Source organism: Pelobates fuscus, chromosome 2 (assembly GCF_036172605.1).
Source record: "Pelobates fuscus isolate aPelFus1 chromosome 2, aPelFus1.pri, whole genome shotgun sequence".
NCBI classification, from domain to species: domain Eukaryota; kingdom Metazoa; phylum Chordata; class Amphibia; order Anura; family Pelobatidae; genus Pelobates; species Pelobates fuscus.
This window is the reverse complement of record NC_086318.1, coordinates 237,515,479-237,530,173: the sequence shown is the minus strand read 5'-3', so window position 1 is coordinate 237,530,173 and position 14,695 is coordinate 237,515,479. Positions and strand designations below refer to the sequence as shown.

At 37.8% G+C, this 14,695-nt stretch overlaps 1 protein-coding gene across 2 annotated transcripts in view; it reads right to left on the bottom strand.

Moving 5' to 3' along the window:
* The window catches only part of ARFGEF3 (ARFGEF family member 3), a 146,835-nt gene that overhangs the window by 110,174 nt on the left and 21,966 nt on the right, over window positions 1–14,695 (bottom strand). For both annotated transcript variants that reach the window (XM_063443277.1, XM_063443278.1), the window contains exons 2-3: window positions 4,714–4,765; window positions 2,342–2,423 (exon numbers count right to left, since the gene is read on the bottom strand). In XM_063443277.1, coding sequence (XP_063299347.1) covers window positions 2,342–2,423; window positions 4,714–4,765 — 134 coding nt within the window. The remainder of the gene's footprint in view (window positions 1–2,341; window positions 2,424–4,713; window positions 4,766–14,695) is intronic.

The following is a 14,695-nucleotide window of genomic DNA, read 5'->3' as shown; positions in this document are numbered from 1 at the left end:
CCGGGCTTGCGTGCAGTCCGGCATCTCTCGGCCACTTACTCGGTTGCCCCTTGGGTTCGAGTAATCTCCACTTGTGGGAGGAACGGAGGGTTTGATAGTTGCTTGTCGCTTGGTAGGTTTGGTCCTCCGCCCGTGTGGGCGATGCCTCTGGGCTCTCTGCCCTGTGGTCTGCCGCCCGGGTGGGCCAGGGTGTGGGTGAAGTGGCTTGTGCGGCGGTCGTGCGCCCGAGGGCTTCCCCCTCGCCTCCCGTGACCTGCGGTTCCGCTTCCTGACCTGCTGTGGTGGGGTCGGCTCGGGACGGGGTCTCTGTCGCCGTCTCTGCAGCTTGTCCCAGAACCTAGCGAAGATGGCATCTAAGCGCTGAGAGAGGTCCGGTAGTCCCAGTGGTTCCTGCGACTTGTGCTGGGTAAGCGTGATGCCGCCGTTCGCCATTTTGCCTGAGCCACGTGGAGTCGGATCGCCGGGGACAGTGTGGTCGGGTGCCCCAGATGTCCAGCGTGGACCGGGATAACCCCCACCGGTCCAAAGGGGGGGGGGGATACGCAGGGGGTTCGCTGAGGTGCCTGTTCCAGGTTTCGCCGTACTAGAAAGCGGCCGCCTCTCCTCGGCTCGACCGTGAGTAGGCCCCATCTGCTTGCTCGGGTTCCCGGGCATCATAGAGCGTGGGTCGGGTGTCTGTGGATGTCCCCGGGTATCCCTGGTTGTGTGCCTGCCTTCTCGCTGGTGTTCCTCTGGATTTTTGGGGTGAATACCCCGTTTTTCGGTGCTTGTGAGCCGGAGCTGTGGCTCGGTGCGTCTATCCAGCTTGACGGCTAGGCTCCGCCACTAAATGTTTAATTTGGTTCATAATAAATTGCCACATGCTATAAGAAGAAGAAGAAAAAAAAAAGCAGAGATGAGGTCTAAATATTTAAACCCAAAATGTTTAAAAAACTGCCTCTGAACTGGCACATCTGGAGACACATTTGGATTTTACTATTTGCTTATTTTTGCAGCCAGATGTGCAGAAATCTTGAATATTTGCCTCTGCATAAGGAAGAAAAGACCTGACAATTTGTTCTCTCATACCATAGACTAATGGCTCCCTTCCATATCGCTAGAGCTGCAGGACAAAGAAGTATAACTTTTGGTGGTTCCCAATGCAGTGAGATGGACTTACTCAATAGCCCTTTTTTTCCTCAACACCTGATATGTACCAGGTGAGGGGTTAAAAGGTAATTACAGGGATCCAACTGACATCTTACCAAATAGACTCCATCTCAGGCTCCCTCCAAATACATCACTTGGGAAATTCTCAGCATAAATGCCAACCACACATTCTTTTCAGAACGGTCAAAGGAATAGCCAGTTCCATGGCATAAAAAAGGGCACTTCCCACTCACAAAATTCCAGGGGATATCAATACCCAATGGCACTACCAAATGTGTCTCTGCATCTGTCCTATCACTTTTGAGAAAAAAAACAACTCACCTAATCCAGTTTCCTCAACACATGTTTCCTCATGTTCTTTCCAAGTAAATGGGAAATCTTCGCATGTGAAGGCAGTGTATGTTCATATGATACAAATAATTGGTAACGGAGTTGGGAAGGTAGACTTCTTCATGACTAGTGGGTGGTGCTTGCATATGTATTTGGACCTCGTCCAGAATAATTCAGAGGCAGTTTGGTGAATTTCAAGTATAATTAATTTTGTATGCTAATTTCCCAGATATGTCAGCAATAATTTTTACCTAAATTTGCCTTTAAAAATTCTGATGGAAGTAGAGAAGACTTTGTGCACCATAACCACTATAGTCACCTTTTGGTGCCAGAAAAGCACTCTCCCAGGTTAAGTACTCAAACTATTTGAGAAAGGTTACTTGGGGTCTGTCAGACACCTACTCCTATGATCCTGGAAGCTCCCTGCATTGAGCTAACCTGGTGGTGAAGAATTTGCTCGTTGAGAGCACTCAGCTGTTTCTCTTAGTATACATGGCAGGGCTTAGCTCAGCAGAGCTAATGAACAATCCTTGCAGGAGCTTCTGGTGCCACAGGAGGTGGTGACTTGTGGACCCCAGATAAGTTGTCAAACTGTTCTTAAACATTCTTGGCATGACAACTTACACTGGAAGGGCACCAGGGCAATCCTGATACTACTAAAGTGGGCATGGAGTGTTTCTTTAAGTCTCACAGGTTATTAGTAACACACAAAAAGGTCAAGCATTTTAAAAATAAACACCAGACCAGACCAAAAAATCTTTTATGTAAAGTTCTTGTAATTAAATAAGAAAATATCAATATGAAAGAAAAAAAAGGCAACACAACAAACAGCATAAGATTTTAAGACATCACCACTTTTTACCTGCATTCCAGCCAATGCCTGTTGTGCCAATTTGACATTTTTTGACTCCAATGCAAGCTGGAGGGGGAAAATGCATTTCTCTCTGAGAAAAGGAGAAAATAATAAAAAGTATGGACATTATCTGCATTCAAAACACAATGAGCATAATCATCAATGCACATAAAGATCACATTAAAAATATCAAGAAAGAGCCAGCAAGCATCTCATTAAAAATGAAAATTCAACAATTTAAATATATGCATGGCAGCGTTTTCTTTTTTACCAATGAACCAGATTTTACCTATAACCTTGATGGAACATGTCAGTATTTTTCCTACATCAAGACAATTGGATTATATTAGCATTTGTTATTAGAGACCTTATTGGCTCTTAAAATAAAATATAAATATAATCTGTACTATTCAGGGAAATAAGGCATAATGGTTTTCATTACAAGGTAATACATTCAGTTGAAAATGACGTGATTTTAAGGGGGAGGGGTTCTAACCGACTGGTCACAATTATTGTGAGCTCCTCAAGCTTAGAAGTGACATTATGAAGTATAAATCACATTTCCAGGTACAATCTGTGCTTATTTGATTTATAAGATTTAAACTTGATGCTCCATTGACTTACTTAAGTCTGCCTGACCTAAAGAAATGCACCCTGCACCCTGCGATCAGAGAGCACCCTTTCATGCAGCACTGAACACACTGGCCCTTGTCCCACATTCTGGATCAGTCAGATTGCCTGATTTAACTATAATTTGCACTGCCACATGACAGTTAACCCATTAGGAACACACCAATGGGTTTTTATCTCTCAATACTTCTAGTACACAGATAATAGCTCTGGTGCATTCCAGATGCATCATGAGACATTTCACTAAATCAGTGGTGCACAAAAGATAGATCCCCAGATGTTTTAAAACAACAGCTTCCATGATGCTTTGTCATTCTAAAGGAATTCTAAAGGCACACAAAGCATCATGGGAGTTGTAGTCCTACAACATCTTGGGATATAGCAAGTGTGCCCCCCAGGTTTAAAAAGACCAATGACCTTATAATAACCCTTACCTGACAGGCAATCACCGGAGATTATTTGATAAGATGCATATCCACCCCTCTACCCCACAGTTTCCAGAATGAAGACCAGATTTCCATCCATAGCCGTGGATGTGCCAGCATCCTAGTACCCCAGGGTGACTGATGCCTCATCTATATATTTTTATACATAGTCACATGTTCTATTGGCCACCCCACTGAGTCACATGTTCTAATGGCCACCCCACTCAGTTGCCCCCATTTTCACAGTTGACATGAGTACAGTCTATTTAATGCCAAATCTGAATAAGTCTGAATTTAGCTGCAAGCACTTGGAGGTATATATACAGGAGAGTATTTTCCGGTTGGTAAAGTCCATGAAAAAAGCCCATAGTCCTACAATTCTCTTTACTCACGCCAGAGCTGCTTAGTGAGATATCATGTTGCAGCCCCAAAGGGTCCAAATGCATGCCCTAGCTCAGCCTGTTCTGCAGCATATGTATACAAGCAAGCAAATGCAAATGTTGTCAGGTGCTTTAAGTAGAAATCACATAACTTATAATCTTTAGAAATAATTACTATAGATACACAAAAATGTATGATTACAAGATTGTATACATATGTAAGTGTATATCCTTTGAGTAGTGCAATTCCCTAAATTCATTGTTTTTTTGTTATATGCTCTTTTTTATCTAAGACTTTTTGGGGTTATTATGTCTTTTACCCAAATGTTATTGCTCCTATGTCATAAGAAAAGCATTAGAGTTACTTGCTGGGATCGTTTCCTACACCACAAGCTTGGGGTTGAACTCTAACTGGCATCTATAACTTAGCATAGATCTTTGGGGTACACAGTCTATGATTTTATTAAGGACCCAATGGTTCTTTTTAATGCCCAACATTTATACATATTTGTATAGCCGTCTGCTATTTTGGCTAATCTGTATATTTACCTAAGCTGATTTTGTCTTAATTCTGTTTTCTGTGGGAATTTGCACCTTTTCAGCAAAAACAGAATATTTGATGTTGGACAAGAAACATCTTTGTGTAAATGGTGATAGTGGAGTTAAGTTCCTATTCATCTTGGAAGTGGATTGAACTGCTTTTACAAAAATAGTGTGTAGAAATGTCATTGTAAACATGAACGTAAGTAAAAACATTATTTTGTAGGTTTTTACAGAAAACAGGGATTACCCAAAACGAATCAGCTACCAGGGCACTATGGAGGAATATGTGGGTTGTAGCCATATTTGGAAAAAGGTATTGTGGAATAAAGGAACTCAATAAATTACTCTTCACAAAAGAACAAAAATAAATGTGTTTTATTGAAAGGCAGACTTAATAACTTACCTTAGCTGGTAAGGCGGAATCTTGCTTACACCTTCTGGAGATTCTAAAATTTCTGTACAAAGAAAATATAAACAGTTAATATGCTTATCTCGGACACACTCGCTCAAGAGTATTATTAAATACTTCTGTTTGAAAACTTGGAGTATGGGATGTATCTGCCAACAGGCACATGTCCTATTGGCCACCCCACTCAGTTGCCCACATTTTCACATCTCACAGGAGTACAGTCTATTTAATGCCAAATCTGTATATGTCTGAATTTAGCTGCAAGCACTTGGAGGTATAAAAACAGGTATGTGACAAAACATAGACAATAATGAAAACTCTGTAAAGTAAAAAAAGCTCAATCAGCATTTTCTCTGTGTTTTGTCCAAATCTGCTTGTTATTTATTTTCCTCCCTGAACCTATACCTGATATATAAGAATCTGACCCTAGGCTTATTTGATTAACTGCACCATCTAATCTCTACAAACTCTGTTAGTAAAGAAAGATCATACTCTCCAGCTCCCCTACCCTAGTTTCATAAGTCCAAATATTATTGTTTTATTTTATATTATGCCTGATGTGTTGGTCACAGCGCAGTGCACACATGATGTGTTCTTTCTAGACTCAGAAAGTGCTGGTTTTTAATGGTGCCCTTCGCCCATGTGGACTATAGCTCTACAAACACAAAACATCCGAGCACTGATAACTGGTAAAGTGTCATTGGGATGTGAGAATTGTAGGGCCTGAGAATTAATATGTGTATATTTCTTCCTATTTAGTTACATAAATCTTTGTTTGGCTGCTGCCTATAATAAAAATGTTTGCTTTTTTAACCCCTTAAGGACCAAACTTCTGGAATAAAAGGGAATCATGACATGTCACACATGTCATGTGTCCTTAAGGGGTTAAACACAAAAATATGTCAGAATTTGAGGGGCCTGGTGTTATGTGCCAGTAGAGCCTAGTCTTTGTCAAACCTCTTAGAACCCTCACATGATCCAGGGGTATCTGGTAGCTATACAAATGAATACAATTCCCATAATACCCATAAATAAGAAAATGCAAAATACACAAAATGTATCAGTGTTATTTTGAACATCTCAAATATTACAGAATTTGACAACTTTTTGTCTACACAGAAGAGTAATGTGATTAGCTTTATATACACTGTTGCAAGTATAACAATATATTAAACAAAAAGACTGGTAATAAAAGTGTTATCAGAAAGGAGATATTCTAGATATCATAGCAGAGTAGCGTACAACCTATTTTAATGAGGTATAACAAAAAATATCAATAAGCACAAAATTAATACCGTACTCATCTTTGAAATGTTGTTACTTTGGAGTTCCGTAAGGTTAGCAATTTGTGCAGTGAGCTTTCAGCAAAACCAATAACTGGCTCAACCAATCCTGTTGCTACCATAACTACATATGGAAGTACTGACCTCTTTATAAGGCAGGTAAAGATTTAGAAGTTTATATTGACTGTATTCATAAAAACAGGTGAAAGCATGGTATTAGGCCCCAGAGTGTCACTTGTCATATGTCTGCAAATGAAAAAAATGTCCACTACATTTTTGGAAAACATTAAAAGGGACACTCCGGCACCAATTCTACTTGAATATATTTGATAGATTTTGGCTTCAGTAATATGCTGTATTGTTTGCATATTCAAATCTTTACAGTTTTTGCATAAAACGAATTAATGCTTTGCAGAATGATGCACCTTAAGCCTGTCTCTTCAGCCACACACCCTCAATCCAGAATATTTCCTTATCAAAAGTATGCACTCAGCTCAGTCACTGACAGCACTAAGTGTTCTAAACTAAAGAACAACTAGCACCCAGTAAAACACATAGAAAAGATATCACTACCTGTTAGTAGTTTCTCAGACTGTCTTAAACCAAGTTGTGAATTAAAAGCAGTTCACTCAGTTCTGTTGGGGCTCAGACTGTGTGCATATATTTAATAAGGAAGTCTTCCTGGCATGAGGGGGTGTCACTATGAAGGCAGGCTTATGGTGCACATTGGGCACCTCCATCTTACGTCTCTGTCAGCAGGGCCAGACTGGGAATGCAAAGCAGACCGGGCAAAAATGTATGCCAGCCCTATAAGCCATTGTACCACATAGTGTATGTATGTATATATTCTATATTTATAAAATTACTCAATTATCTAGGGTAGCAAGACATAGGCATATTTTAAATGTTATAAATTAATAGTATACATAAAAAAAAATTATTATAAATATTATAAACACAAGCTTACTGACACACAGTCACAGTAACCAGGTTAATTTACAAAAATAATTTTTTATTGAAATCTGCACTTTTTGCAAAGTAAAAAAACCAAAACGGGACATACTCTTCACACAAAGCATTTCAGCAAGCTAAAGTTGTTTAGGGGTCTGGAGTGAGCCTTTAAGTCTTATTCATTAAACAAGTCTCCAAAGGTAAATCAATGAAGGATCGATTTGTTCAGCCGCTGATTAAGAGAGACATTTGATTCGTTCGGCCAGCTGAAACAAATTTTAGCACAAGTCTACTTTGTACCACATTTAAATTAATTTTATATATTGCCTCGGACCTTGGGAAATATCCATTTTGTTTGGTTATTTAGCACATTGTACTCTCCTGACTGAGCTTGATCCAGTGTAAAATGGTACCCCTTTGTGTGGGTAGTTCCTGATGAACTGAAGGTTACTAACATTAAATACAGATCCTTGCAGTGCATGCTGGTTAATCAGTTTGTTTTCTCTATGAAATGCTTACAATTAGCATACAATAAGGCATTTCTTTATTTTTATAATAAATGTGATTTGATTTTCCATTTTTCCCCCCCACAGAGTTCCTTATGAGAATCAGAAATTGTTTATTTAGAACCATTGCAACAGTCTGTAGTGGTTAAGAGGCTTGGAGTAAACTTTTAACATTATTGTGGATCATTTTCATGTATAAATGTAATCTTGGAATATGAAATGTTAAATATTGTCTTTTTTTACAATAATGGAGTGCTATGGTTTTGTGTGTTTTTGTATTCAAACAAGATGCCATTTCTGCTTAAGTATATTTGAAGATAAATTGTAAATACCGTATATACTCGAGTATAAGCCGAGTTTTTCAGCACATTTTTTGTGCTGAAAAACCGGAACTCGGCTTATACTCGAGTCAATAGTCTGTATTATGGCAATTTGCATTGCCATAATACAGACTGGGGGAGAGGGGGCTGGCAGAGATCTTACTTACCCGTCCTGCAGCTCCTGTCAGCTCTCTCCTCCTCCGCGCCGTCCGTTCAGCACCTCGGTCAGCTCCCAGTGTAAACCTCGCGAGAGCCGCGGCTCTCGCGAGATTTACACTGTGAGCTGACAGAAGAACTGACCGGACGCCGCGGAGGAGGAGAGAGCTGACAGGAGCTGCAGGACGGGTAAGTAAGATCTCTGCCAGCCCCCTCTCCCTCCCACTGAACTGCCAATGCTGGACCACCAGGGAAGGAGCCCCCCTCCCTGCCATGTATCAAGCAGGGAGGGGGGACGAAAATAAAAATAATAATTAAATAAAAACTAATAATAAGAAATAATAATGAAAAAAAATATATTAAAATAATAAAAAATAATAATAAATAAAATAATAAAATTGCCCACCCCCCCACCACTGCAACACACACACACACACACACACACTGCACACATACACACACACTGCACACACACACACTGCACTCATACACATACACACACACTGCACACATACACACACACTGCACTCATACACACACACTGCACTCATACACACACACTACATTCATACACACACACACTGCACACATACACTGCACTCATACACACACACTGCATTCATACACACACACACACTGCACATACACACACACACACACACACTGCACACATACACACGCTGCACTCATACACACGCTGCACTCATACACACGCTGCACTCATACACACGCTGCACTCATACACACGCTGCACTCATACACACGCTGCATTCATACACACGCTGCATTCATACACACACACTGCATTCATTATACACACACTGCATTCATTATACACACACTGTAAATAAATATTCAATTAATATATTTTTTTTAGGATCTAATTTTATTTAGAAATTTACCAGTAGCTGCTGCATTTCCCACCCTAGTCTTATACTCGAGTCAATAAGTTTTCCCAGTTTTTTGGGGTAAAATTAGGGGCCTCGGCTTATATTCGGGTCGGCTTATACTCGAGTATATACGGTAAGTAAAGCGATGTAATAATCATTTTGTTAACTTAGCCCACAGGGCTTTCTTACGTCAGCAGATATTTCATTCTGTTAGCAAAAAGCCCAGCTTCAATTTGGCAATCACATGATTACCTATTTTAAGAAATACAAAATCTCTTTCAGTTACAGGAACCTGCATTAAATTATTTTTATTAGCAGTCCTTTTGAGAGGACACTCAACTGTGCAAATACAAAAGAAATATAAATCACTGTTTAGTATATATACATCAAATGAAAACATGCATGTATTTAATTATGCATTTTTTTTAATTAAGGTATATCTTAAAACAGCTTACATATGTTGCAGTTCTGCCTTTGCAATCCTTTCCCTTCTAACACGCCCATACGTTTTGGGGCTGTCCAATTACAGACTTCCTAATGCAGCTCAATGAGAAGTCATTGTACAATTGATGTATGTGACGATAGTCACCATCACCTGGAGTTTCTGACAAACACTTTATGTAGGATCCTGGACTTCTACTATGTCTAAGTCACACTGTGTCCATTATAGGTGTAGGGCATATATTTTGTATTTATTGTTAATTGTTTGTGTGCTCTCTTGCTGTCCTGCTGATGCTTGCTACCGCAAAATAGAATAGGGGATCATCTGCTAAATACAGATAAAATGGAGAGACATAGCGTTTAACTGTGTGAGAGTAAGTGAGGTATTATAGTTTACAATTGGCCACTCACAAATTGTTAGATGTAAATCAGCCTTGAGTGAAATCTTTTTCTTCTGATTCTTCACACTCCCATCAGTCAATCAGAGTATTAGCTCAAAAGAGAAAGTATATGGAGAAAAATAAAGTGCAATTCCAGAGTAAAGTATAAAAAGAATTTAATAACTTACATATAAGTTAAAAGCAATGAGTATATCACCACTGGGCGTCCTACGCGTTTCATCCTAAGATGGGACTTCCTCAGGGACTTGGTGCATCAATCACAACAGAAAATGTACATAAAAAACATTATTATTTACATCTTTCTTACATGCTGATTTCCCATTTTGGGAGTGTGTATGAGGCAGACAAATGAAAATACATACAGCCCAATATTAACACATAATTCTTCTATATTATATATTGGTATTTAAGTGCATAAGGTGGAACCCATTTCTACATGTATATTTATTCGCACTCCTCCCCCTCATCTCACTCTCTATGGTACTTCAACATTTTTCTACCCCTACAGGTTTTCCTTTTAGAATTTTTTTTTTTTTTAAAGTTTTTAAAGGGGCCCCATATTTATTACTAATGTGGATAATTGGCCATATTATTTATACGGCTCAATATTTGATACTAATACCACTAGAGGACTAGATTGTATATATGTAATCTTTCAAGATAAATCCATTAGTAGCACCTTTATACGAATATTGGAAATTACATAGAAATGAAATGAGGAAAAAGGAAGTGCGACATCCATATAGACCTTTTATACAACCAAAATTAATCTTCAAAAAAACTCCACAGGTCAATATCCAGATTCAAACCCCAAGGTTGGAGTGTCTTTAGTTTATTTATCCAGAATGTTTCTCTCTGTGAGAGTTTTTTAGTTAAATCTCCTCCCCTCCAGTAGGGATCCACGTGTTCAATGCCCACGAAAGAAAAATTTTGCCAATCAAATTGGTTGCAGGAATTACAATGCAGAGGTACTATATGTTTAATTGATTTTTTTCTAATATTATTTTGATGTTCCAATATTCTTTCTTTAAGTTTTCTACAGGTTCTCCCCACATATTGTTTCCCGCATGGGCATTGAAGCATGTAGACTATATTTTTGGTGTTGCAGTTAATATTAGATTTTATTTTAAATTTCTCTCCGGTTGTAGAGCTCCTAAATTCTCTCTTTTGTATGTATCTTCGATTTTTACATGCTTTGCAGTTGTTGCAAGGGTTAAAACCATTGACGTTGAATGGTCTGCCCTTTCGCTGGATTTTTAATGCATAACTGGGTGCAAGAATGTTTTTCAGATTTCTTGTTCTTCTAAAAATCATGGGTGTTTTTTTGGGTAACACTTTACCTAGTATGGGATCTCTACACAGAATGTTCCAATGTTTGTTGAAAATCTTTTTGATTTTCCAATGTTGTGTATTATACTGTGTGATAAAGGAGAAATTGTAGTCCCTTTGGGGGATCTTCTTGGGTTTAGATGTCATTAGATCTCTTCTATTCTTTTTTTCTATTTCCCCAATTTCTTTATCCAACAAAGTGGATTCGTATTTTTTTGCTATAAATTTATTTTTTAGGTGCCTAGCTTGCTCCCTATAATCTGATTTCTTTGTGCAGTTTCTCCTCACTCGTATTAATTGACTTTTTGGAATTGTTTCCAGCCATCTCTCCTGATGGCAGCTTTTCCTATGTATGTAACTGTTACCCTCAGTTTTTTTTAAAAAAACATTTTGACTCGATCTTATTATTCTCCACAAAAAAGCATATATCCAAAAAATTAATTGTTGTAGTATTCATCTCATGTGTAAATTTTAGACCATATTCATTTTGGTGGATGTAGTCCAAAAACAGCGATAGCTCTTCTCGTGAGCCTTGCCAAATCATTATAATGTCATCGATAAAACGTTTCCATAGGACCAGGTTCGCTGCCCAGCCATGCCCACTCCATATGTGGTTGGATTCCCAATCCCGCATATATATGTTTGCATAGCTGGGGGCGAACCTGGTCCCCATGGTCGTACCAGTTGTTTGAAGATAAAATGAATTATCAAAAAAGAAAAAATTGTGTTTGAGAATATAGTGAATGCTTTTTATAATAAACCTACGGATAATAATAAATCGGATGCTACATTCTCATCCTTTTCCATAACTCGTTCTACTGCAATCAGACCTTTGTTGTGCCTGATTACAGTATACAGTGAGGCAACATCAATGGTTACCCAAATGAAATCTGGTTTCCAGGTTACATTTTCCATGATCCTCAAAATGTGGGCCGTATCTTTTAAGTAGGAAGGTGCTTCCTGGGCATATTTTTGGAGATGATGGTCAACAAACTCCGATAAATGGGCAGAGATGGAATTTATGCCGCTAATAATAGGCCTACCTGGTGGTATTGTGGGGTGTTTGTGTAATTTAGGGAGGAAATAAAAAATGGGAATAATTGGGAATTTATTATACAGATATTCTTTATTGTTTTTAGAAATTATACCTTCCCTATACGCCTGATCTAGTAAAATTCCTAGAATGGTATTGCATTTTTTGGTAGGGTCTCCTGTGAGTTTTATATAGGTGTCAATGTCACCCAAAATTCTATGGGCCTCATGCATATAATATTCCTTTGTCATTATGACAATAGCCCCCCCTTTATCTGCTTCCTTAATGATTATGTTATCCATTTTTTGGAGCTTAGTAATACTCATCGATTCCTCTTTGCTCATATTGTATTTGTTTTCCCTTTGTTTTTTTTCCTCTTTTTCTAATTTTTCCAAATCGTGATACACCATATTATTAAAGGTCTCCAAAAAGGGACCTCTATCTCCCACTGGGTAAAAATGAGACTTTCTCTTAAATTTATTCAGTTCAATGCCTGATGGTTCATTTGGGCTTTTTAAAGACATATTTTCCTCTCTCTCTTTTTTTAGAAAAAACCTTTTAAGTGTCATTTTTCGTATGTATTTTTGTACGTCAATATAAGTATTAAAAAAATTCATTTTTTGATTAGGAGCAAACTTTAGACCTTTGTTTAGGGCCTTTAAATCTGTATCACTGAGTTCTATGTCTGTTAGATTATAAACACCATATTGTTTTTCTAATACTTTTTTCTCAAGAAATCCTCTCTCCGAGGATTCTCCTCTATTCTTTTTCTCTTGGGGGGAGTTAGAAGTGTATCTGGCGATGTTTCTTGGCGGTTGTGACGGGGTTTGAAAAATTGGGTAATCCTTCCGTCCTTGTGGCGGGATTCCCTGTCTAAAAAAAGATTTTCCCTTTCATTATGATGTTCTGGATTTGTGCTTGCCACCTGTGCATACGATCTTTTGGGGGAGGGGCTGTTGTGATTTAGGGGGATAAATTCCTTTCTTTCTCTTTGTTTAAATTGTTCATGTTGTGTACGTGAACTATTTTGGAATCTTTTTGGAGTGAAAGTTTTACGTCTAGTGATTGGTGAACTATATGTGGAATGTTTATATGTATCTCTTATAGGTGAATTGGAAGCATAGTTCCTTAAAGTGTTTTTATTTCCAATAGGAGAGGTATTCCTTTTAAATGGACTGTCTCTCCTAATAAATGTGTTCCCTCGTGAGTTTTCAAAATTTCTGGTATCTCTATTATAATTACGTTTGTGTCTATTTTTTATTTTGTTACTGGTAGAAAAAGTATTGAAGGTTTTATCCCTTCTATCTCTCTTCATTTTATTGTTTTTAGTTTCTGCAATTTTTTCTTCTAAATTGTTAATTTTATTGCAGATTTCAATGCCCATGCGGGAAACAATATGTGGGGAGAACCTGTAGAAAACTTAAAGAAAGAATATTGGAACATCAAAATAATATTAGAAAAAAATCAATTAAACATATAGTACATTGTAATTCCTGCAACCAATTTGGTTGGCAAAATTTTTCTTTCGTGGGCATTGAACACGTGGATCCCTACTGGAGGTATAATACAGTATAATACAGTATAATACACAACATTGGAAAATCAAAAAGATTTTCAACAAACATTGGAACATTCTGTGTAGAGATCCCATACTAGGTAAAGTGTTACCCAAAAAAACACCCATGATTTTTAGAAGAACAAGAAATCTGAAAAACATTCTTGCACCCAGTTATGCATTAAAAATCCAGCGAAAGGGCAGACCATTCAACGTCAATGGTTTTAACCCTTGCAACAACTGCAAAGCATGTAAAAATCGAAGATACATACAAAAGAGAGAATTTAGGAGCTCTACAACCGGAGAGAAATTTAAAATAAAATCTAATATTAACTGCAACACCAAAAATATAGTCTACATGCTTCAATGCCCATGCGGGAAACAATATGTGGGGAGAACCTGTAGAAAACTTAAAGAAAGAATATTGGAACATCAAAATAATATTAGAAAAAAATCAATTAAACATATAGTACCTCTGCATTGTAATTCCTGCAACCAATTTGATTGGCAAAATTTCTCTTTCGTGGGCATTGAACACGTGGATCCCTACTGGAGGGGAGGAGATTTAACTAAAAAACTCTCACAGAGAGAAACATTCTGGATAAATAAACTAAAGACACTCCAACCTTGGGGTTTGAATCTGGATATTGACCTGTGGAGTTTTTTTTAAGATTAATTTTGGTTGTATAAAAGGTCTATATGGATGTCGCACTTCCTTTTTCCTCATTTCATTTCTATGTAATTTCCAATATTCGTATAAAGGTGCTACTAATGGATTTATCTTGAAAGATTACATATATACAATCTAGTCCTCTAGTGGTATTAGTATCAAATATTGAGCCGTATAAATAATATGGCCAATTATCCACATTAGTATTAAATATGGGGCCCCTTTAAAAACTTAAAAAAAAAAAAAAAAAAATGAAAATAAAAAAAATAAATTCTAAAAGGAAAACCTGTAGGGGTAGAAAAATGTTGAAGTACCATAGAGAGTGAGATGAGGGGGAGGAGTGCGAATAAATATACATGTAGAAATGGGTTCCACCTTATGCACTTAAATAACAATATATTATATAGAAGAGTTATGTGTTAATATTGGGCTGTATGTATT